This window comes from Capra hircus, chromosome 15, assembly GCF_001704415.2.
Source record: "Capra hircus breed San Clemente chromosome 15, ASM170441v1, whole genome shotgun sequence".
Lineage (NCBI taxonomy): Eukaryota > Metazoa > Chordata > Mammalia > Artiodactyla > Bovidae > Capra > Capra hircus.
In genome coordinates, this window is record NC_030822.1 from 50544819 (window position 1) to 50567151 (window position 22333).

General features: G+C 44.3%; 1 protein-coding gene across 1 annotated transcript in view; it reads right to left on the reverse strand.

Annotated features, from left to right (window-relative positions):
- Positions 2569 to 22333, reverse strand: part of TECTA (tectorin alpha) — an 81283-nt gene continuing 61518 nt past the window's right edge. Inside the window, exons 14-23 of the mRNA XM_018059641.1 lie at positions 20677 to 20963; positions 18095 to 18420; positions 15002 to 15112; positions 13604 to 13806; positions 12300 to 12463; positions 11127 to 11375; positions 6166 to 6328; positions 4758 to 4845; positions 4328 to 4444; positions 2569 to 3304 (exon numbers count right to left, since the gene is read on the reverse strand). Coding sequence (XP_017915130.1) covers positions 3204 to 3304; positions 4328 to 4444; positions 4758 to 4845; positions 6166 to 6328; positions 11127 to 11375; positions 12300 to 12463; positions 13604 to 13806; positions 15002 to 15112; positions 18095 to 18420; positions 20677 to 20963 — 1809 coding nt within the window. The 3' untranslated portion in view covers positions 2569 to 3203. The remainder of the gene's footprint in view (positions 3305 to 4327; positions 4445 to 4757; positions 4846 to 6165; positions 6329 to 11126; positions 11376 to 12299; positions 12464 to 13603; positions 13807 to 15001; positions 15113 to 18094; positions 18421 to 20676; positions 20964 to 22333) is intronic.

Below are 22333 nucleotides of genomic sequence, written 5' to 3' on the forward strand. Positions count from 1 at the left end.
TTGGTGTAGCCTCTGGAAAATAGTATGATGATTCCTCCATAAACTGAAAATAGAACCACCACACGATCCAGCAATTCCACTTCTGGGCATTTATCCAAAGGAGATGAAAAGACTAACTTGAAAAGATATCTGCACCCCTGTGTTCACTGCAGCATTATTTACAATAGCCAAGATATGGAAACAACTAAATACCCATCGGCGGAAGAATAAGAAGGTGTGGTACCTATACATATACAGTTGGACCCGACTGATGACTGAATACACACACGCATATAATGGAATATCATTCAGCTATAATAAAGGAAGAAATCCTGCCACTTGCAATAACATGGATAGACCCTGAGGGATTATGCTAAATGAAATAAGTCAGACAGTGAAGGACAAATATATTGGGTTAGCCAAAAGGTACATTTTCCATAACGTCTTATGGAAAACTGGAGAGAACCTTTTGGACAACCAATAGTATGGTCTCATTTATTGGGGAATCGAAAAAACAAAACGAAACAAACAAACAGAACAAACTGGTGGTTCCTAGAGACAGAGTGAAATGGGTGAAGAGGGTCAAAACATACAAACTTCCAGCTACAAAAATACTTGTGTCCTGGGGATGTAATGTACAGCATGGTAACTATAGTGAATAACTGACTGCATTCTGTATTTGAACGTTTGAAGAGCAGATCTTAAAAGTTCTCATCACAAGATAAAAAGTGTAACTATGAATGGTGATGGATGTTAACTGGACTTAGTGACAGTCATCTCCTGGTATATACATATACTGAATCATTACATTGTATACCTGAAACTAACATCATGTTAGATGTCAATTACATCTCCATTAAAAAAGGTGACTCTAACACAGGGGCAGGAAAATAACCCATGGAAGAGAATCAAGAGCTCACAGGACCACAGAGACTGGAGCTGATTCATGCTAAAGGTGGTACTGCAGTCCTATGAGGAAAGAATACATTGCTCAGTAAAAACAAGAGAAAAGCAAGCGAATGAAATCTCCATCCACGTCCAGCCCCTAGGATGGAAGTAAGGATCAGAGCCCCCTGATGTGAGCAAAAGAGAAACCTTTGTTGTTTAAGCCACTTAGATTCTCGGGTTTCCTATTAGGCCTGTATATCTACCTTATCCTGATGACAGGTGAGGATGTCAACCCTCTGTGAGAAAACCAGAGGCCAGGAATCAAAGTGTGGCCAGAAAGGATTTAATTAAAAAATATTAAAAAAAAACAATTATAGTCTTTAATTTAGAAATTTATAATGACTTTGATATGAAGACCAATAAACAGAAGTTATTACATGGGAAAACATTTCCTCCTTATATGTCTTCAGGTTAAAATTTATCTAAGGAAATCATGTGTTAGTTGCTCAGTGCGTCTGACTCTTTGTGACCCCATGGACTGTAGCCCTCCAGGCTTCTCTGTCCATGGGATTCCCTAGGCAAGAACACTGGAGGATTCTTGCTGTTCCCTTCTCCAGGGGATCTTCCTGACCCAGGGATCGAACCCAGTCTCCTGCAGTGCAGGTGGATTCTTTACTGTCTGAGCCACTAGGGAAGCCAAATCAGGTAGAAATAAATAAATAAATGTTACTGCGTTCAACTCAAAATCTGATTGTGAAAACCTATACCTTAGACTCTGGAAATGAGAATTGAACATTAGCTCTGAAGCTGCTATCTTAAAGTGGGGAAAGTGTGGAGCTGGGGATTTTCGTGTGAAAAAAGAACACGTGCATAACATCAATTCCCATCACGGTGCAGAAGAAGTACTGCATCTCACCTCGAATGGGCAGTTTATTCCTTAATCCATCTCAATGTTCAGCATTTTCCCAAAAGATCCTAAAATGTCCAAGTTGAAGCAGACGCATATTTTTCTCCATCAATACCAGCTGTCTTCCTGGCTGCACAGCATCCATGGCTGCCAAGCTAGAGCCTGCAGACCCTCCCAGGGGCTGAGAGAACAAAGCCGCTCAGCCCAGACTCAGTCTACATCCCACTTCTTCAGTCCAGTGACAGTGACAGCCTTTTATAGGCCAGACAACAGGAATCGTCCTCACACTCATAGTCAAGGACACTAGGGTTTCTGCTCAGTGTTTCCCAGAGTTCCCAGGAAACGGCAGAAATACCCTCAGCTTCAATCCAGAACAACTTCAAAATGAACTGGAAGTGGTGTTTACTTTGTTTTTAACCTTAAAAAGAGAGGCACCCCAGGGATATATTTACCAGGCCCTCCATTTTGTAGTTAATTAGAGTAAATGTGGGTTTTTGTATCATATACAAAAGAGGCCACTGCCTGCTTCTCTTCTTCTCAGCACCTTACTAAATGCCCCGCTAATGCTCTGTCAGTACAAACAGCCACATAACAAAATGCATATGAGCTCCAGCCAGCAGGGCCTACCTGCTCCAATTGCTGCTGCTCTAGCTGTCTCTTTGTTTATATCAGAGGATGCTATTTGGTGTGCAAAGCTTCACATCAATATGAATGATTCTGGCCACCGAATAATGAGAATAATTGAACACAGAGTTTATTTAAGCATAAAACATATTAAAAATTATTCGGTTGATTTGTAAAAGAGAAGAGTGTGGGTCTGAAGGGAAGGATGGGGGGTGGGGTTCCCCAGGTCAGCAAACAATATACGAGGTGGACACTTGGCCCTGGCAGGACTCGCAGACAGGAGGGCAGGGGGAGGAGAACACAGGTGAATTGGAGGTCAGACACTTCCAAACACCGGAGAGACCCCTCAGAGGGAGTCAAGCCTTCCAATCACTGCTTCTCAATATTCCCTGTCATTCCACCAGGCCCTCCCTCTGTAAAAACTATGATCCCGACACAGCACTGGATCTACTGGTGGGGTAGATTTCTCTGCTTAGATTTCCAGGTAGACTTGTCTCACCAGAATTTTTTCCTTTACTGGTTTTTCCTGTGAGCCGAACGTTCCTAGTGACAATTGTTTGGAAATGTTAGGGAAGATACATGCTTTCCACAAGCAACTTTTAGAAGCCGGTTTGCATACTCTGAAAGGGGGGGTGGTGGCATGGCTTTTCCCTCTTTTCTGGAACTCTGACCGTACGGGGGAGATGGCATCACTTTGAGACTGTGGACAATTTCAAATAGGTTCTGACTTAAGGGCACACACCTTATCGCCTACAGGGGGTCAAAGTAAGTAAATTACAGTACTTTATATATAACCTTGAGTGAATTATGAGGTCATGCCTGACTTATAGACAAAATGCCATAATGAAATCTGGGTCATGACGAGAAGCAGCATCCAAACTTGAAGTTCGATGGAAGAATTAGAGGCTGTGAACAGAAAGAGCGACATGGTAAGTCCTAGGAAAAAATGTACCTGCTTGACATGGATCAGCCATCCTGGTGGATTCAAATAAAGGCACCTGCTTTCCTCAACGCCAAGAACCCACTTTCTCCATATGGACTTGACTGTGGCAGCGAGGAAGTGAAATTAACTCAACCTCTAGATGAATCCTGCTAACTTAAAAGGTGTCAGGGAAACCTGGTAGCTAAGGCTACTGCAGGCAAGTGTGTTTGATGGATCACACACCCCAGTCCTGGACTTGGGGGCCAGATTAAAGGTCACTACTTGGTTCTTAAATGCCTGGATGTGTGTGTGTGCTCAGTTGCTTAGCTGTGGTCTGACTCCTTGCGACCCCATGGACTATAGCCCTCCAGGCTCCTCTGTTCATGGAATTTTCCAGGCAAGAATACTGAAGTGGGTTGCCATTTCCTTCTCCAGGGGATCTTCTTGACCCAGGGATCGAACCCTCGATTCCTGTGTCTCCTACATTGGCAGGCGGATTTTTTACCACTAGCACCACCTGGGAAGTTCTATTAAATGGCTGGATAACTTTCTTTAAAAAAAATTCCATCTTTTAGTTAAAAGATCACGGACTCAAAGGTTTAAAAAAACCAAAAAGATGCTAGTATTCCTTGAGTGGGCTTCCCTAGTGGCTCAGCAATAAAGAACTCACCTGCCAAAGCAGGAGACATGGGTTCAATCCCTGGGTCAAAAAAAATCCCCTGGAGAAGGAAAAGGAGGCAACCCATTCAGTATTCTTACCTGGGAAATCCCGCGGACAGAGGCACCTGGAAGGCTACAGTCGACGGGGGTGCAAAAGAGTCAGACGTGACTTAGTAATGCAACAACAGCAGTAAGTTCTTTGGGTGTTTGCTTCGTCTTTCCTTCTTACTCTCTGGAGGTCTTATAGGTCAGCTGCTGACCCACGGGGCCTTGCATTGGAATGTCTCCTTCTGGGAGTCAAGAACTTCCTGTGCCCCTGGCTGCCCGCCCGGAGGCTGTGTGCTCACCTCGGCAGCTCTTGCCATCCTCCTGCAGGGTGCCCGTCACACAGCTGCACAGAGGCCCGTCCACCCGGCTGGTGCAGATCTGCTCACATCCTCCATTGTCCTCACACCAGTCCAGCCCTGAAAGACAGCCCTGGACAAGTTACCTGCAGACAGTCTAGCTCTTCATCTCCTATCTACGGCCAAGGCTTTAAAGAGAGGAGGGGCAAGGGAAAAGGCCTAGTACTCCCATGAGTTTTTAGGAGTCCATGAAAGGATGTCATTATGGACACCTGTGATTATGGCAGGCTTTGCAAACGGGGGTCCCCAAACAGGCGTCCTCAAGCTCCTGGTTCACCAGGTTCATGTCGTAGTCACAACACACCCCAGAGTTAGCTTGAATCTTCAAATCCCATTTTTTAATCATTTAGAGTGTTTTAGGGAACATACATACTTTTTCTCCTAATAGGTCCCACTGAAATGATCTGTTCTTTAGGTTCCTTGGTATAATCCGTGGCAGTCCTGGAATTTTGAGGGCAAGTCTGAAAGACAGAACACCAAAGGGAACATTTCACACAATCAAGCTGATAACTTATTCTTCACCACATCCTCACCTCCAAAAGAGGCAGGGGCTCAGCCAGGAGCACTACTACAGCTCAGATTAATTAGGAGCAATGTATTCTTGATCATTGAGCCCCCTGGGACTTGGGGCTTTATGTTGAACAGAATTTAATATATTCTCCACACTAGAATTAGATTCAAAAAGGCTCCCTTCCTAGGAAGGAGGATCCTGTATCAGATCAGATAGTAATGTATGGACCAGCATCGGTAAGCAGCTGGGGCCATCGCCCCATCTCAGTTCTGCCAACATGTTGTTGTTCAGTCGCTCAGTCACGTCTGACTCTTTTTTGCAACCCTGTAGACTTTCAGGCTCCTCTGTCCATGGGATTTTTCAAGCAAGAACACTGGAGTGAATGTCTTGCCATTTCCTCCTCCGGGGGATCTTCTCAACCCGCAGATCAAACCCTCGTCTCCTGCACTGGCAGGAAGGTTTTTTACCACTGAGCCACCTGGGAGGCCATCTGTCAACATGAGGTGAGGGTAAAGCTGCACTGTTAGGGATTAGGGGCCAGGGACCAGCGCAGTAAAACCTTAGGGACATAGCTGTATATGGTGGAGATGTAAGCCTGGCATCTGTCACCTCATCTGCCAGCCCCTCAGAGCCCCAGGCCCAGAGCGTGGATCTGATAATCTGTGGGATAGCCCCTGCCTAAAGGAGACCTGGATAAAGTACATACCGAGCCTGGGAGTTTGCTTCTAAGCGGAGGAGAGCTTGGCCCCAGCCTTCACTTCGGTGACCTGGCTTTTTGAGGCTCTGGCATAGTAGTTCTCAAACAGGGCCAATTTTTCCCCCAGGGGACACTGGGCAATTCCAGGAGGCATTTCAGGTGTTGTAAGAGGGGAGGAGGTGCTGGCGTCTAGTGGGTGGAGGTCAGAGATGTGCTGAACAGTCAACAAGCACAGGGCAGCCCCACAGCAAAGAATCATTTGGTCCAAAATGTCAGTAGCGCTGAGGTTTAAGAAACCCTGGTCTAAGGTTACACCAACAACAGACTGACATTTCAGAGACAGAGAAGAGTAAACGGTCATCATTCTACCCTGCTCTCTTATTGTTCTGGCACAGATGACTATCACTCCTGGGCATCTGAAGACGACTGTTATTCAGCCACCGCCAGGGGCCTTGAGCCCTAAAAAAAAAGCCTCTAAAGAGCCACTGAACTTGGCATTCACCATCCCCATGTGGGGAAACCTGAGGCCGTGAGAAATAAAGACGCGCGTTGAATTTCCACACTCTCACTTACTATTTTACAGGAGTACTTTTCTGAATCGCAGAGGGACACTGCGCAGTGCAGGTGGACCTCGTCGTAATCCCCAATGAACTTAAAGACCGTGACGTGGAAGCGGCAGGTGAGCGAGACGCCATTCTCCTCAATGCCGATGGTGTTGTCTTTAATGTTCTGACACCTGTTCAGAAAGAAAGGGACGCTCTGCTTCACACGTTCATGTCCCACCCAAAACCATCACGAACGGTAAAAATGCCTTTGCGTTTGAAAGTGACCTCTGGAGTGTGTGGGCTTATCATTTGTTAGGACTCCCTTCAGTTTCATAGTTTGTTGGAAAAGCATCGAATAGCGCCTCAAATTAGCATCTTAACTGCAACTAAAGACAAAACAACCGGAGGGCCTGTACTCAATTTTCCCACACGTCAGTTTCTCATCCCTCTCCTTCAGAATGCTGTGTTTTACGGATATCAGTTAAACACAAGATGAGTCCCTACGTCTTCTGTACTTTCTTCAGTTAATTAGCAATTTGGGGAGGGGCCCCTTTTTCAAGCTCTGTTGGGAAGTCTCCCAACAGAGTGAAAACACATGGGAGCGGGAGAAGACAGATAAACTGAAGGGACCACCCTCCTCCCCTCTTTGCGGTACTGAGCCAATAGGCAAGGGACAACGGTATCTGCCTCCACTCGTTGGCGTTCCCCAAATGGCCCGCAGTCTCTTATGCCCCAGGGTCTTTTCACACACTGTTCCCCCACCTGGAAGCCTCTCTGCACATCTAACTAACCCTGCTCTTTCTCCAATGCCCGTCTGTGGTTCCCCCTCCAGTATAAATATGCCCTGATCAGGCAGGAACAAGTGGCCTTGCCTGAAATTTGCCGACCACACCCTGCTGAGCCCCTGGGGAACATGAACCAAGGTGTAATCGTCACTGTGTCTCCAACACACTGATGGGCATGCAGTAAGTATTTCAAAAGAAGACGTGGTACATATATACAATGGAATATTACTCAGACATTAAAAAGAATGAAATAATGCTATTTGAAGCAAATGGATGGACCTGGAGATTATCATGCTGAATCAGCCAAAGAAAGACAAATATCATATGATATCGCTTATATGAGGAATCTTAAAGAAATGATGAGGAATCTAAAACAAAAATGATACAAATGACTTTATTTACAAAACAGACGTTGACTCACAGACTTAAAAAAGGAGCTTATGGTTACCAGGTGGGTAGGGTGGGGAAAACGGAGAGATTGGGAGTTTGGGGTTGACATGTACACACTTCTATATTTAAAATATATAACCAACAAGGACCTACTATAAAAAAAAATAAATAAAAATTTTAAATAAAAAGGAATATTTAGATGCTGTGTAGTCAAACTCATACAAATATTTGCCGGACAAATAAAAGCTATGACACACCTTTTAACTCCAAGAGAACATTTCTCTGTGTGTGTGTGTGTATACAATTATATATAAATTGTATTTTTACTTTTGGAACATTACAAACAGTATTAACTCTCAGACTGTTTTCTTTGAAATGTGGTGTTAAAATTATACTTAATTTTTAGAACCCCCCAAAAACCTCTGGGAATAATCAGTGAGCGAATGAATGAACTGTGCTGCCATGGCCAAGGCTGGCCCATCGCAGCCAAGAAGCTCTTTAAAAAAGATCTTATCAAGATAAAATGGGTGGCTCTTCTCCTTATGTTTTCTTCCCCTGGCCCACAGAATTCAATAGTTTAGTGATAAGGAAAATTATAAGTAATGTTATTCTTCAGGATCCCCACACCTGCTCAGTTTGGTAATTTAGTCTATAAGGCAATAGTTTCCTAAAAGCTCTGAAACAAAAACTTACTAGCTGTGCTTTTCCTGGTCACTGTAACTCATCTGAATAATCTAAATTGGTTCAAGGCTTCTGCAGTGTTCTCAGCCCTCTGGTCTTCACGCAGCTCTTCCCTCCTTTTTTTTAAAAAAATTTATTTATTTGGCTGTGTCAGGTCTTAGTTGCATCACGTGGGATCTTCTACCTTTCTTTCAGCATGCAGGATCTTTAGTGCCAGCAGGTGAGATCTAGTTCCCTGACAAAAGATGGAACCCAGGCCCCCTGCACTGAGAATGCAGAATCAGCCACTGGACCGCCAGGAAAGTCCCCAAACCTTCCCTCTTAACTAGACCCCCCAACTCTTAGAGAGATGATTTGAGATTTAAGTGTCAGAAAAACAGGAAGCAGAAGGAAGGGGCCTCGGGAAACAGGGACAGTCTGTCTGGATGTCGCCTTAGGGGGCAAACAAACCAAACACCAGGATCCTTTGTCCACAATTGGAAGGATGGTGTCCTTTCCTCCGTCTGGGCATACACAGAGAACAGAGAAGTGACCTTTGTGTGCTCAGATCGTTGCATCACTGGTAGACAGCGGTGGCATCTCTGCTCCCCCCCCCACCCCCGTGTAGCTGGAGAGAAGCAGCTGACCCCCCCACTCCCAAATTCCAATGCAGAACCATTCTGCTGCTCAGTCATTCCGCACTGAGCGTCAGTTTTCCCATAAGCTCACTGGAAAAAAAACAACAACAACAATAACCACATTCCTCCAAGAAAGGTCAAAAGGACTCATGAATTAAAATTCTCTCACATGATGAAATTACTTCTCACCCAACAACAGTTTAATTTGAAGACCTTCATCCAGACCCTGGGGGAAGCTGAGATTTATGAACGTGCTCACTTACTCTCCCTCTCTGGGTCAACTCTATTAAATACTATTTAAAAAATGCTAAATGCCACAGTGTCCTTCAAAGGCAGCCTGAGCCCACCCACCAGGGTTTGTACAGTGGCTCAAATCATAGCCCTTTTATTTTGGGAGAAAAGACCATGATGGGGTGGAGAGCAAGGGAACACATGGAGAAAGAGACGTGTTACATTAGCCAGAGCATCTGGATCTGCAAGATACCATGTAATCCTCAAGCTCTTCCCTCTGCCTCCAGGGAGGCTAAAAATCAACCCAGAAAGATAGTGCCTTCATGAGGCCTTTGCTGAAAATCCCCTTCAATGCCTCAGCAACCCAGGCTATAAGCCACACCTGGCCAGGTAGGGAGTTGATGTACCTTGGTACCTGAAAGATTTCTTCCTCTGCCCCTTGCTGGTTAGGTAGCCTTGGGTGAGCTGTATTCAGGCTCTGAGCCTGTTCATCTGCAAAACAGTGGATGTTTATTGTTTGTCTGCCTAGAAGCATAGTCTTCTTTGGGGGAACTATTCCTTCCCTCCCCAACTTGAAGGCTAATTATACCTATCCATTGCACCCCAGGGAAGGATGCTGACTCAGGCCTCAGATAGGGTTCAAGAAACACTATTCCCAAATCTGGCACCTTGAATGTTTTCAATTGAAGGAGTTTGAGAAAAATGACAGAATCAGGAAGGTCACTCTTCTCCCCTGAAAGAGGCCATAAAACTCTCCTGTGAGAGGTACACCAGAGGAAAGGAGCATTCTTATCTCCAAAGTCAAGGGGGCGCTGAGAAGAGTCTGAAGAGTCTGGCTAAGATTTCCCTCAGTTCACTACAGTGACCACACACGATGGACCTATCATATCCACAACTGTCCACTCTGTCAAATGGGGCAAAACGATACTCAGTTTGAACGATTTCTCAGAGTCTCCATTTCCTTATGAAGACTCCCATGTCATGTAAAATTTATTTTAAATAAATGTGTATGCTTTTCTCCTATTAATCTTTGTCCAGATAATTTTCAGACCCAGCCAGGAACCCTAAGAGGGTCAAAAAAACTGCCTTCCCCAACATCAGGCACTTTAATGTTGCATCTTCTCCAAACGAAGGAGAGGGAATCCATCCAAGAAAAGCTAATCCTACTCCTTCCCAGGGATTCCATGAATTGGGACTAGAAGGAATGCTCATTCCTGAGGGTTACAATGCTGAAAAAATGCTGGTGTCTAATGAGGACAATGAGATAGACAGAGACAATGACAGAAACAGAGAGACAAAGGATAGAGGGAGGGAGGGAGTGTTGACAGCAACTGGCCCCCTGAACCCAATTACTCCTGAAGCCACATCTACTTATGTGATTTGGTTTTGTAAACGTTAAGTACTTTGTTGTTGCATAAACTTGTTTGAAATGGTCTCTACCACTTATAAAAGAAAGAATTTTGATAAATACAGTCATCTGCTTTTAGGAATTCATGTACTGGGGTGATGGAAATGTTCCAAAATTACATTATGGTGATGGTTGCACTTCTCTGTGTAAATTTACCAAAAATTGTTGAATTTTACACTTAGAGCAAATGCATTTTATTGCCCATAAATTATGTATGCAATAAACCTGTTAAGAAATTATTGTTGCTTGACAAAACCACCAAGTGTTTAAAAAAAAATAAAGATAATTATCATGATTGTTGATTGGTTCATAGTCTTTTCTTCTTTTTCATTCACCCACTCATTCATTCAATAATTTTGTCGAATAACCACTGTTTTTCAGGAAATATACTAGGTGCTGGGCACATATTGGTGAGTAGAAAACTCACCTACAGGCTATTATTCCAATTCCTTTTAAATTTTGATAGATGCATTATTCACCAACTTTAGTAATTCTCATTATCTCCTTTCATTTGTAGACAATCCACATTCAACTCAGATTGAAATTCAAAGTAGGAAGGACAGAATGCCCTGTTCTTCACATTGAGAATAGAGCATTTTATAGTTAATGTCACAGAAAACTGGTGATCTACCACTAAATTGCTGTGTGACTTCAGGAATTGCTTGTTTTCACTAAGCCTCAGCCTTCTCGTCTATAAAAAAGGAGCTTATCACATTTACTTCATATGTTGTCATAATGATTAGATAGTTCTTGTGTGCAAAATGCTAGTCCTGTAGGTAGTCAACAAATGTTAGTTACCTTTCTCTTCCCTAAAAAAGATGTAGACAAATCTAACACTAAAGGCTCTGAGACCGTCCTTCAAGAAGAGGCTACCCACCCTCCTTCAATGATGAAGTAGCGGAGCTTGTCGTTGCTGTCACGGGAGGGGGTGGCGTAGCATTTGTTCAATGTCAGAATGAGGTGTGTGGAGTCAGCTCCGACCACAAAGACCCCAACGTACAGCACATCTCGCGTTGTCAGTACAACTTCACCCTGGCGGTAAGGATGTTTGTAGGAGGCGTTTTTGTAGAGTGCCATCTTGGTGGTAAAGCTGCCTTCTTGAGTTGGAACCGTCAGGTTAATGACACTATAAGGGAAAAAGTCATGGACTTAAAAAAATATTCACAACCTAAAAGTTGAGAGTTATGTTTTATTTGGTGGGAATTTGTAGGACTTCAAATGACCTTGACAGAACTGCTCCAAGAATGGGAGGGGAGGGACCAGGTTATATAGAAGTTTTGCAACAAAGGGCAGGTAATCTGAACATCCAAAAATTACTGTTAATGAAAGAAAACCAGATATCCCAAGTTAAGGAATTTAGTACTTTTCTATGTATGGGAAGATGCAAGGGTCTGGGCTCACTGAAATCATTCCTTGGATATGCACCTCAGCTGTCTGAGGCCAGTATCCTGTTTTCACATCCTAAGCTTCTTTTTTTCAGGGCTCAATTTAGGGAGTAGCTGCAGTCTGGTGGCTGCTAGATGGCAGGTATTCTTTCCTTCCTGAGTTGCCTCAGGTCTCATCAGCTCACCATTCATGGTGGCTGCAATCCCTGACAACTGTGACATCCTTTGTTTACTGACATGGCAGGAAATACTCCGGTTCTCACAGTCATGAGTAGGGAACCCCAAACAATGTTGTCTATCCAATTACCATTTTCCCAGCTGAAAATGCAGAGGGAAAGCCACGCAGAGAGAAGTGAAGTCTAATAGGCTACATGCGGCCACTAAAATTAAACTAAAAATTCACATCCTCAGTGCCCCGCTCCCCTGGCACATTTCAAGAGCTCAATGCCCACATACAGCTACTGCATTGGATAGTACAGATATGGGACATTTCCATCCCTGCAGAAAGTTCTATCGAACAGCACTGGTGTAAGACATCTGAGTTCAGAAAACATGAATTATCCTTTCCTAGTGCTTCAAAGATAGATGCCAGAAATTTTGATTACGCTAACCTTAACTGTCAAGGAAAAGACAGAGCGATGTGCACAGCCCGCGAGATTCTCTACCTTAGCATAGGCTTCACAACGGAGTCCAAGGAGATCTTGATATCCAGCTCATAAGCACATGAAAATTCCACGTTGATTGTCCTGTCCCTGGTGATGATGTTGCCAGTATTGTTGGCACTTTCGATCCAAATAGTGTTTTTATACATGATATGAGTGCCATTGGACTGCAGAGCAAAGCAAGGTCAGAAATCATTACATCTGGGTGTGGGTATGTGGCTTGCATTTTAAATCCACGGGCCTAAAAGTAGAGAAATGGCTTCACTCCATACATAACCCAGAGGCCAGTATAAATCAGGATGGAGCTAGTCTCAGCATTTAGTAAGGAAAAAAAAAAGTATTAAATGGATGGCAACAGCACCCTTCAGTCTGATAACTCTGAATGCCACCAAGGGTGACTTCATGTACCACTGAATTCTAAGTACTACCAGCCCCCAGTTATCTGTGGGAACCCAAGCTGGGGACAGCATGAAGTATTGCCATCCTGAGGTAAAATACATATCATCTTTCAATTCTTAATTCAAAATCCTACCCGCCCCCCACCGTCAAATCTTGTACCAGGCATGCCCACAAGTACCCAAATGGATACATACATGTTTTGCCATCTTGCTCCTTTCACTCGCTGATTAAAAAGTGCTAATATACACAGTTAACAAAATACATATTACCATATGTAAAATAGGTAGCCAGTGGGAATTTGCTGCGTGACACAGGGAGCTCAATCTAGTGTTTTATGACAACCCGGAGGGGCAGGGAGTGGAAGGTGGGAGTATACCTATGGCTGATTCATGTCAATGACTGGCAGAAACCAGCACAATATTGTAAGGCAAATATTTTGCAATAAAAAATTTAAAAAAAAAAGAAAGATGGCAGGAAGGCACAGGAAGAAGAGAGGTGAGATGCTTTGCTAACCTAGAAATTGGATAGCCCAAGACAAAAAGTTGTGACCTTGCTCTATTTCTGCAGCCAACTGTTAAATGATGTCTGGGACACCCTTACCCCTTGAAATAGCTGAACCCAGCTGTCTTTACCTGGGAGAACAATAAAAGCACTAAAGAGATAAAAACATGTGTCAACATTCAGGGCAAAGGATGACAGCAGACAGAGCAAAGCAGGGAAAGAAGTATGTCCCTTATCTTGCTTTCAGTTCAATCAACCACTAGCACTCAATGATGGGTGTCTTTTGCAGTTTTCCAGGAGCATGTTCTAAGCTACAGCCCTGAAGCTGGCTTAAGGATGGTCAGTGTGCAAATGCCCAGAGCTGTCGCCACCAAGGCCGGCTGCCCTTTCTGGCTCCTGTTGCTCACCTGCACAATGTTTCCACAGTTCCCTTTGGTGTTGTTGATCTGAAAGGAGATAAAGTCCTCGCCCTCAATGCCGGTGCATTGCCTATCATTGACCCGCACGCCCTCCCTCTCGAAGCCGAGCTGGAAGAGCTTGCACTTAGATATGGACACTTCCATCTGAGCCGCCTTGCAGGTCACCTCTGCATCAATGATGTCGTGAGAGTCTGTGGGGACACAGGTATTATGAAAGGCGAGTCACTGGGAGCTGCCCTTGCGGCGGGAGTGGGCGTGGCACCCTGTCCTCTTCAGAAGAAGCTGATGATCTTCACACAGAGGCTTCAGCATACCTAACAAAGCTCTGATCAATCTCAATGAATACATGAAGTCATTCAAAGCAATAACCTGAGCAATGCCAGAGCCTTTTTTAAAAGATGAAAGTGCTATACAAAGCATCTTTGCTCTTTTCTCTTAAACCCAGGATTCCTGCCCCATTCTGGTAGTAGCTACTCTTGTAAGCTCCATACCGTGTCTGGCTTGCTGTGGCCTGGCTAAAAAACATGATTCAAGTGAGGGCAGCCCTGGGCTGGTACCCAGGCCAGCACTAGGAGCTCTTGTTTTTTGTCATGGGATGCACCAATGGACATTTTCCATGACTACACAAACACAGGCTAACAAGCACTAACGAAGCAGAGAGAAACACTGTCTGCTTTGGTGAAGCCTTTGGACAGCTCATGTGGGCCCCTCCTGTGGAGCCCTCTGGTCAACCAGGCATTCATTCGATGATGCTAAACGTAGCACATGCCTCCTGAGTTCCCTGGTCCAACCAAGGGCATGGAGCTGGGAAGCAAAGCAGCTCCCCTTCAAGCTGACAAAATGGGTGTGCTCTGGGCCAGGGACAAGGTCATTGCTACTTTAAGGGGGCTGCGGTTAAGAACAGGACCTGGAGTCCTAATTGCTTGCAGTTCGCTTCAACATTTCAGTTTTCTCTGGGACCTGCTGAAAAGCTTCGGGGAAAATACAGCTGGCTTTAAACACGTCTTTAAGCACCTGGCCCTCTCGTCCTGATTGTTTCATGTTTTCGCCAAACCACCCTATCTCCCTGTGAGTCTGAAAGATCAATTTGGATCTCTCTGATGTTGAACGTGGCCTCAGATGGAGCTGACTGATTCTATGAATGTACAAATTTACGTTTATCATTTATTGGAGAAAGGGATGTAGCTACAAGGAAATGAACATTACCTACTTTGAAGAGGTTGGGTTCCTTTCTTGTTCTGCTTAAATGCTCATGAAAACTTCATTATTTGGGTTTCTAACCCACAGCATGGGACATGCGGTCTCCCACCAGGGAGCTTTCCTACAAGGCTGCCAGGAGTCCCCCACTGGGCCTTTCTTGGGGGTGGGGCGGCAGCTGTCACTCACTGTTTCCATAGGGAGGGGGTTCAATGCAGCCACACAGCTCCCCTCCATTTTCCAGCTCACAGGTTCGGTTGGGACAGTCCACCCCAACACAAGGATCTTCAACCACTCCTGCTAAAAAGGAAAACAAACAGAAACACACACAACTTGATTTTCACAGCGATGCCCGGCAGCATGTGGTCACACTCTGAACTTGCCACTTCAATGGACCTGGTGATGGTCAGATGGCAGATACAAATTAACAGACAGGGCAGCCTTCCAGGCAGTAATGACGATAGCTAATAATTGGGTCTTTGCTATGTGTTTCATGCATTGGTGGCATTATCTCTTCCAGCCCTTACAATCTCTGCCGGCTAAGTATTGTAACTTGGCATCACAACTGAAATGTACCCAAAGTCACGCACAGGTGAAGGTAAGTGAGGAGGATGGAAGATACAAACAAGCTGAACTGCCAGCACGTCCAGAGATTCCTGCACTTACTGCTCTGTACCACCACCAAGTGCATCAAAATCTTTATATTTATATAAGCTGTAGAGTCCAAACCACTTACCTCTATATTCCCAATACCTGGCCACCTCACAGTAGATGCTCAACAAGTAGTTGCCAAGAATGAAGATTTCAGGGCCAGTAAGGTCCCAGAGAGGCCCCTTAAACCAAGACTTCTTAGTCTTTTTTTTTTTTTTATTCACGGTCCACATGCTTCTACTTAATTTTGTAAAAATAGACAAACCAAAATCTACAAACAACTCACCAGCACTGACTGAGATTAATGGCACTTTTTTTTTGCCAAAACAGGGAAAACTCGAAGTAAAATACAAATGTATGTGAGGTGTCATCACCAACAGATTACAAACAATATTTCTGCAGCAGATGAGCCCATAGGCCACCTGCAAGCTCATTAACATCTCAGTTTGAGAACCACTAATGGAAAACACTTTCTTTTAGACACTCATCTCTTTATTTAAAGACTCTCTTTCCCTATCCAGGTGTAATAATCTTCCTCGTTGTCATGGTTTCTAACAGGAAGTGTTAAAGAAACAGCCATGATTCAACTCCAGCATGAGCCAAGTTAGCTTCAAGAGTTTAAAAACAAAACAAAACAAACCCCTCAAGCTGTCCCATAACTGCAGATGCTTCTCCCGACCTTCTGCTAAATGACTATTATAGCAGGTGAGAGGACAGGAATGGAGTCGCATCAGTCTATCTTAATTCCTAGAAAGATGACTACAGTAGAGCCCTCACCATCAGCTAAATACACTTACTTGCTATTTTTGCAGTTTAAACTTTTTATTTTGTATTGGGGAATAGCCAATTAACAGTGTTGTGATAGTTTCAGGTGAACAGTGAAGGGACCCAGCCATACATATACATGGATCCATTCTCCCCCAAACTCCCCTCCCATCCAGGCTGCCACATAACATTGAGCGGAGTGCCCTGGGCTATTCGGTAGCCCTTTGTTGCTTATCCATTTTACATATAGCAGTGTGTACATGGCCATTCCAAATTCCCTAATCATCCCTTCTCCCATCCTTCCTCCCTGCAACCATAAAGTTTGTGCTCTAAACCAGTGAAGCTCTTTCTGTTTTACAAACAAGTTCATTTGCATAATTTCTTTTCAGAGTCCACACATAAGGGACGCCATAGGACATGTCTTATCCTCTGTCTGACTTACTTCACTCAGCATGACACTCTCTAGGTCCACCCTTGTTGCTACAAATGGCATTATTTCTTTTTAATGGCTAAGTAATATTCCACCAAATATACTTATTTCTTAAAAGCTTCTTTTTCTAAAGACCCATTTATTGCCTAGTATGTTCAGCACCTAAGACAGTGCTAAGCACACAGCAGCCACCCAATGAATGTGCTGGTGGATTAACACAATATGCAAACCACCCAGGAGAATAAGGGGAAAAAAAGTGTGGAGGTTACAGCTCCCAAGAAGACCAAAACCTCACTTACAAACAGAGTGGGCCATTTACTACTTGGCAAATACAACGTGCCCAATACAGAGGTTAAGTTTTGAGGTTAAAAACAAAAAACTGATATATTTTTTTAAATTCCAGACAATTTCTCAAGTTCAAAACAGTTTAGGCTCTTTAAAGCATTGCTTATTAACAGAAGAGGGTAAAATATTAAAGTTACCAAACAAAACATTTCTATTGATTGCCAACAAAAACTACTCCATTTGCTTAAGAGTTTTTGAAATTGCTGAGTGCATATTTTAATTAATGACATTTTTTTTAGGTTCTGAATTGTGTATTCCTACTCTTGTCAGGTGTGGTGTGCAGATTTACTGATGAGAACATTCCGTCTTGAAACAAACAGGGCCAGTTTTCGCGGCAGGACCTGTATGTACATGGGGTTGCTGTTGTGCCTTGAGGGACAAGCACACATTCTGACGGACGCAGGGTCACACTGCATTCATGGGACAGAGTGACCATTTATGTACATGGACACACATATATGGACATGACAAATTTAGGCACATACTTACTTGCTCCATCTGTCTTTTTAACATGGCAAGAAAACAAACACAGAGAATAGTGGATAATGGACATCAAAATAGTTTTCTTACTACAGAAAAAAAAAATGCAAGAGTCTACAGATTTTTATTTTATCAATAGCACAGGTATAATCCCTTTATAAATCTAATCATGGCTTCCTTGCAACCAGGCAGACACAGCCAGCTCAGTCTGCCATTTGCCACCTGCCTTCTCTTTGTGTTCTGGGCTCTGACTCCTGTGAAAGGAGCTTTTGGAGAGCTGAATTTGGGGCACTGAAATCAATTAGGAGCCCCATGCTCTGTCCTGCAATCTTAGAAGACACTACACTGATTCTCTTCCAACCCAGAGAACCCCACCTTCCTCAGTTGATATTCTGAATTCCATAACTGGACCTAGTGGGGAGTCAAGCTCCACTGAAAGTGCCCCCTCACAGAATCTGCTGCAGCCCACACCTCTCCACCCTTCAACCCCCAAAGCAGATCTACAGCGGAGAGATGGAGACCAGCGGCTAGCCCCGGACAAGTGACGCCACGGGCCAAGCTGTGCTTTCTAACTCAGAGGAGAGTCTGCAGAAATAAAATAATTCTCTTACAGCAATTCTCCTTCTCAATCCACTCGGTGCTGAGGATTCCAAAGGAGCGGCAGGACTCCCCGTAGGCGGCCAGGGAGCCACACAGCTGGAACTTCTTGTGGTTGTAGCAGCCATCCAGGTAGCAGGACTCGTAGAAGGGGAGGGGGTCGAGCAGCCCGTAGCAGGGCTGGAAGAAGCCCTTCATGTCCGTGAGCTTCAGGCAGTAGCCGTCGCCCTGCATGTGCTGGATGTGCACGTTGTCGCACATGGCTGCGTACTGTGAGAACTGCAGCTCGTTGCAGCTGGGGGTGAAAGAGGTAGTCAGACCAGGAGGCAACGCCAGGCGTCTGAGATGGCCAGGGGGGTGGGGGTGGGGGAGGGGAGACCACAGTGGTGACCTCTTCAGCTAACCCAGAAGTGAGTGTGGGTGCTGATCCCAACCTTAACCCAGGCTAGGATTCGAAAGTCAAGGTAATTTCTACTTACTTTGGGACAAGTGAGGGTAAAATAAAATGATAGTGGCTAACGTGGAGAAGGCAATGGCACCCCACTCCAGTACTCTTGCCTGGAAAATCCCATGGACGGAGGAGCCTGGTAGTCTGCAGTCCATGGGGTCACTAAGGGTTGGACATGACTGAGCGACTTTACTTTCACTTTGCACTTTGATGCACTGGAGAAGGAAATAGCAACCCACTCCAGTGTTCTTGCCTGGAGAATCCCAGGGACGGGGGAGCCTGGTGGCCTGCCGTCTATGGGTCTCACAGAGTCAGACACAACTGAAGCGACTTAGCAGCAGCAGCAGCAACGTGTCACTGGGTAGATATTGGTATAATAACCATTAACCTTTGATGTGGGCTTCCCTGGTGGCTCAGTGGTAGGAAAAAAAAACAAAAACCCTGCCTGCCAATGCAAGATATGCAGCTTCGACCCCGGGTTGGGAAGATCCCCTAGGGAAGGAAATGGCAACTCACTCCAGTATCCTTGCCTCTTGGAAAATCCCATGGACAGAGGAGCCTGGAGGGCTACAGTCTATGGGGTCACAAAGAGTTGGACACAATCAACTCTGTTGTTTAGCAACTAAACAACAACAACCTTTTATATAATTGACTGATATGATTGATACAATAACTATTAACAGATACTGATATAATAACCAATAACAATAACAATAATTATATTATTATCAATCAAAAATAAAGTTAATAACTGTTGATAAATAAAAGATTTGAAAGGAAACCCAGAAGCTTCTAAACCACTTCCAGTTTAGTTACCAGAGACCATAAGGAAATTCTTCACAAGAAAATTGGTGTCAGGCTAAAACCATTTATAAAAGAAGAAAAAGAGGAAATAAGAAGGAAAAGGAAGCTCAAACAGAATGATGATTCCTAAGGAGAAGCTGAATCTTGCTCATCTTTGGAAGCCCCAGAATAGTTTAATGTGCAAAGGAGTCATTTTTCTAACTGTGGGTCCCAGAAGTGACATTTTAGAGAAAGCATCACATTAGGAATTCTGAAATCTAATCCGGGCCTTGCCACTTACTGTGCCCTCTCATCTAAATCATTCTACTCTAGCCTCCGTTGCACCTAGAAAGGAAAAGACTGGACCAGATTGCGCCCAAGGTTCTTTCCAGCTCTGGGTCCCACAATTCACAGGACGGTCTAATTTATGGCACATTTTTCAGTTTAAAGCTGCAGAAAAGTCAAAGAGGCTTGAGAGCTTCATTCCCACATCTGGGAATTCAGCTGACGTTTGGCATGTTAAAGCTCAAGGGGACAGAATCATTGTACAAGCAAAGAAATGCCAAGAAAGAGAAGTGTAGCTCTAGAACCTGAGAGGAATTAACATGATTCAGCAGTCCAGAAGGACTCTTAAGCTACACACCTTTGAAATAACTTGCTTAGCTCCTACTATCTCAGCTGGCCAGAGAGGGGCCTGATAATAACCTCAGTGACTTCTACTTTCTTGGGCTTTCTGGACTCCCACCAACTTCTGCCTGTGCAACCAAGCCTCTGGTAAGAGGTACAGATGGCACTAGTGGTAAAGTACCTGCCTGCCAATGCAGGAGACATAAGAGATGCAGGCTCACTCCCCAGGTTGGGAAGATCCCCTGGAGGAGGGCATGGCAGCCCACACCAGTATTCCTGCCTGGAGAATTCCATGGACAGGAGCCTGGCAGGCTATATGACTGAAGTGACTTAGCATGCCACAGACATGACGTCTCAGCACTAGGGAGCAAGGAAGAACCCTCTTCTCCTGGGTTAACTCTTAATCCCACCCTCAGCAAGGATGCCCAGTCGCAGTTAAATTAAACTTGACCAGTTGGGCAGATGGCCAAGGCTTTAGAGTTCTAATCCTAGGAACGCTCTTCTGTTTGGCCAAGGGCTGGATGACACAAAAATTCAGACTTATCATCTAAGTCTAGTTACTTCCTCTGCTGTTCAAGAAATTACTGTGCCTGTTTGTATGATGAAAACTCCAAAGATCTTGAGCTTAGCTCTTTGTAGGAGAGGAAGGGTGTTGCTATACAAAGTACCTCCCTCATCCACATCTGTCATAGACACGGGAGACTGGGACCACTGAGTCTAGTGACTGGAGACTCTCACCTCTTCTGCATGCCATTAGTTTTCCAGCTCTGGGCCAGGACCACGCTGCTCACCACTGGCTTCCCCCGCAAGGTCACGTAATCATCAGTTAAGTCCCCATTGAAGTTGCCACAAAGGCCACACACTTTGTTCTGCAGCCTCTCGCTGATGCTGATTTTTATGACGTTGTAGCCATTGTAGTAGATTTGGATGTCGGGGCTGGTGTCAATCACCAGGAACCCCTCACTGCTATAGATTTTGGTTGCCAGGCCAGTTATGAATGGAATATTCACTTGTGTGCCATTCACCTGTTAAAGGAGAAAGAAGAAGTAAATGACCCTCAAAGCAGAGATTGGCAAATATTTACTGTAAAAGTCCCGAGTAAACATTTTAGGATTTGCAGCCCATATGATCTATCCTCGTGGCAAAAAAAAGCAGCCACAGACAAAAGTAACTAAATGATCAAGGCTATGTTCCACTAAAGCTTTATTTACAAGAACAGGCAGCAAGGAGGTTTGGCTGAATTTCGTATTTTGCTGATGCCTGCCCAGGAATTTGAGTGGTCACTCATCTTACTGTCCACAGTTCCTCCCAAAGAAGCAAACTATGGTGGCAGAGAGATTAAAATAAAAATGATGGAAAGGTATAACACACAAGTGGCTAGATTTTTGTATAAAACTTTCTCCAGCATAAACCAATTACTGAAAACAAAATCCCAATCCTGCGCTAAGGAGAGTCTAACACAATTAAAATGAATCTGGGGAATCATTGCTATGTTTATTGTTTTCTTATTTATAATGTTCGAACAGGAGATGCCCTCCCAGAGGCCCCATAGGCACAGTATTTTCTCCATTTGTCATTATCTTGCTTTATAAGTTTCTTTTCTTAGCCCTTAGGACAGAACATAACATGCCTTTTCTGTACTTACAAAATAAATTGTTCTTTTCCCCCCTTAGGTTATCAGTAACTTTTGTTGCTTAAAAAAACATAGCAGAAGCCTTTAAAAAATATGATTCTTTACTATTTTGGTGGCTGGGAGTATTTTATTCAGCACAATGTCAGTTCTGATCTCAGGTGATCCCTTTTTGCTTTCTTGCTGATATATTCTGGGCCCACGCAGTCATGTCCATGTGGGCCAATTTGCAAAAGGAATTAGAGTGTCAAAAACAGTAGCAGATTAACTTTCACTGAAGTTAAAAACCAGTATTAAAATCCAGACTCTTCCTTTTAAGCTTGCAAAACCCTACCAGCGTTTTGCCTAATGCTGGATACTAAGCTATTCACTGACTCTTTAAATAGAGATACTCCCAGTGCATGAAACAGTGGTGGAAAGCAGATACAGTACCACTCAATTGCAAAAACATTACTATGCCTGTGCTGGCTCTCTCCTTGGCCCCACCTAGCTGGAATTTGCAACACGGGGTGGGGGGAGGCGGGCTGACTCCACGGTTCTAGAGAGTCCGCCTGCAGCCGACTGGTTTAGCGGAGTGACTGGGTGACTGGGAGTCACCACCACTACTTCAGAGCAGGTTATCTTCTCAGATGGAAACATGGGAGGAATACAGGTCGGAGTGGTGCATTAGTTTATGGAGTGGGGGGGGGGGTCGGGTTGGATATTCACATTTATTTATATACCGTTGTAAGATTCAGAAGAAACCCGGCAACTTTCCTAGAGAAC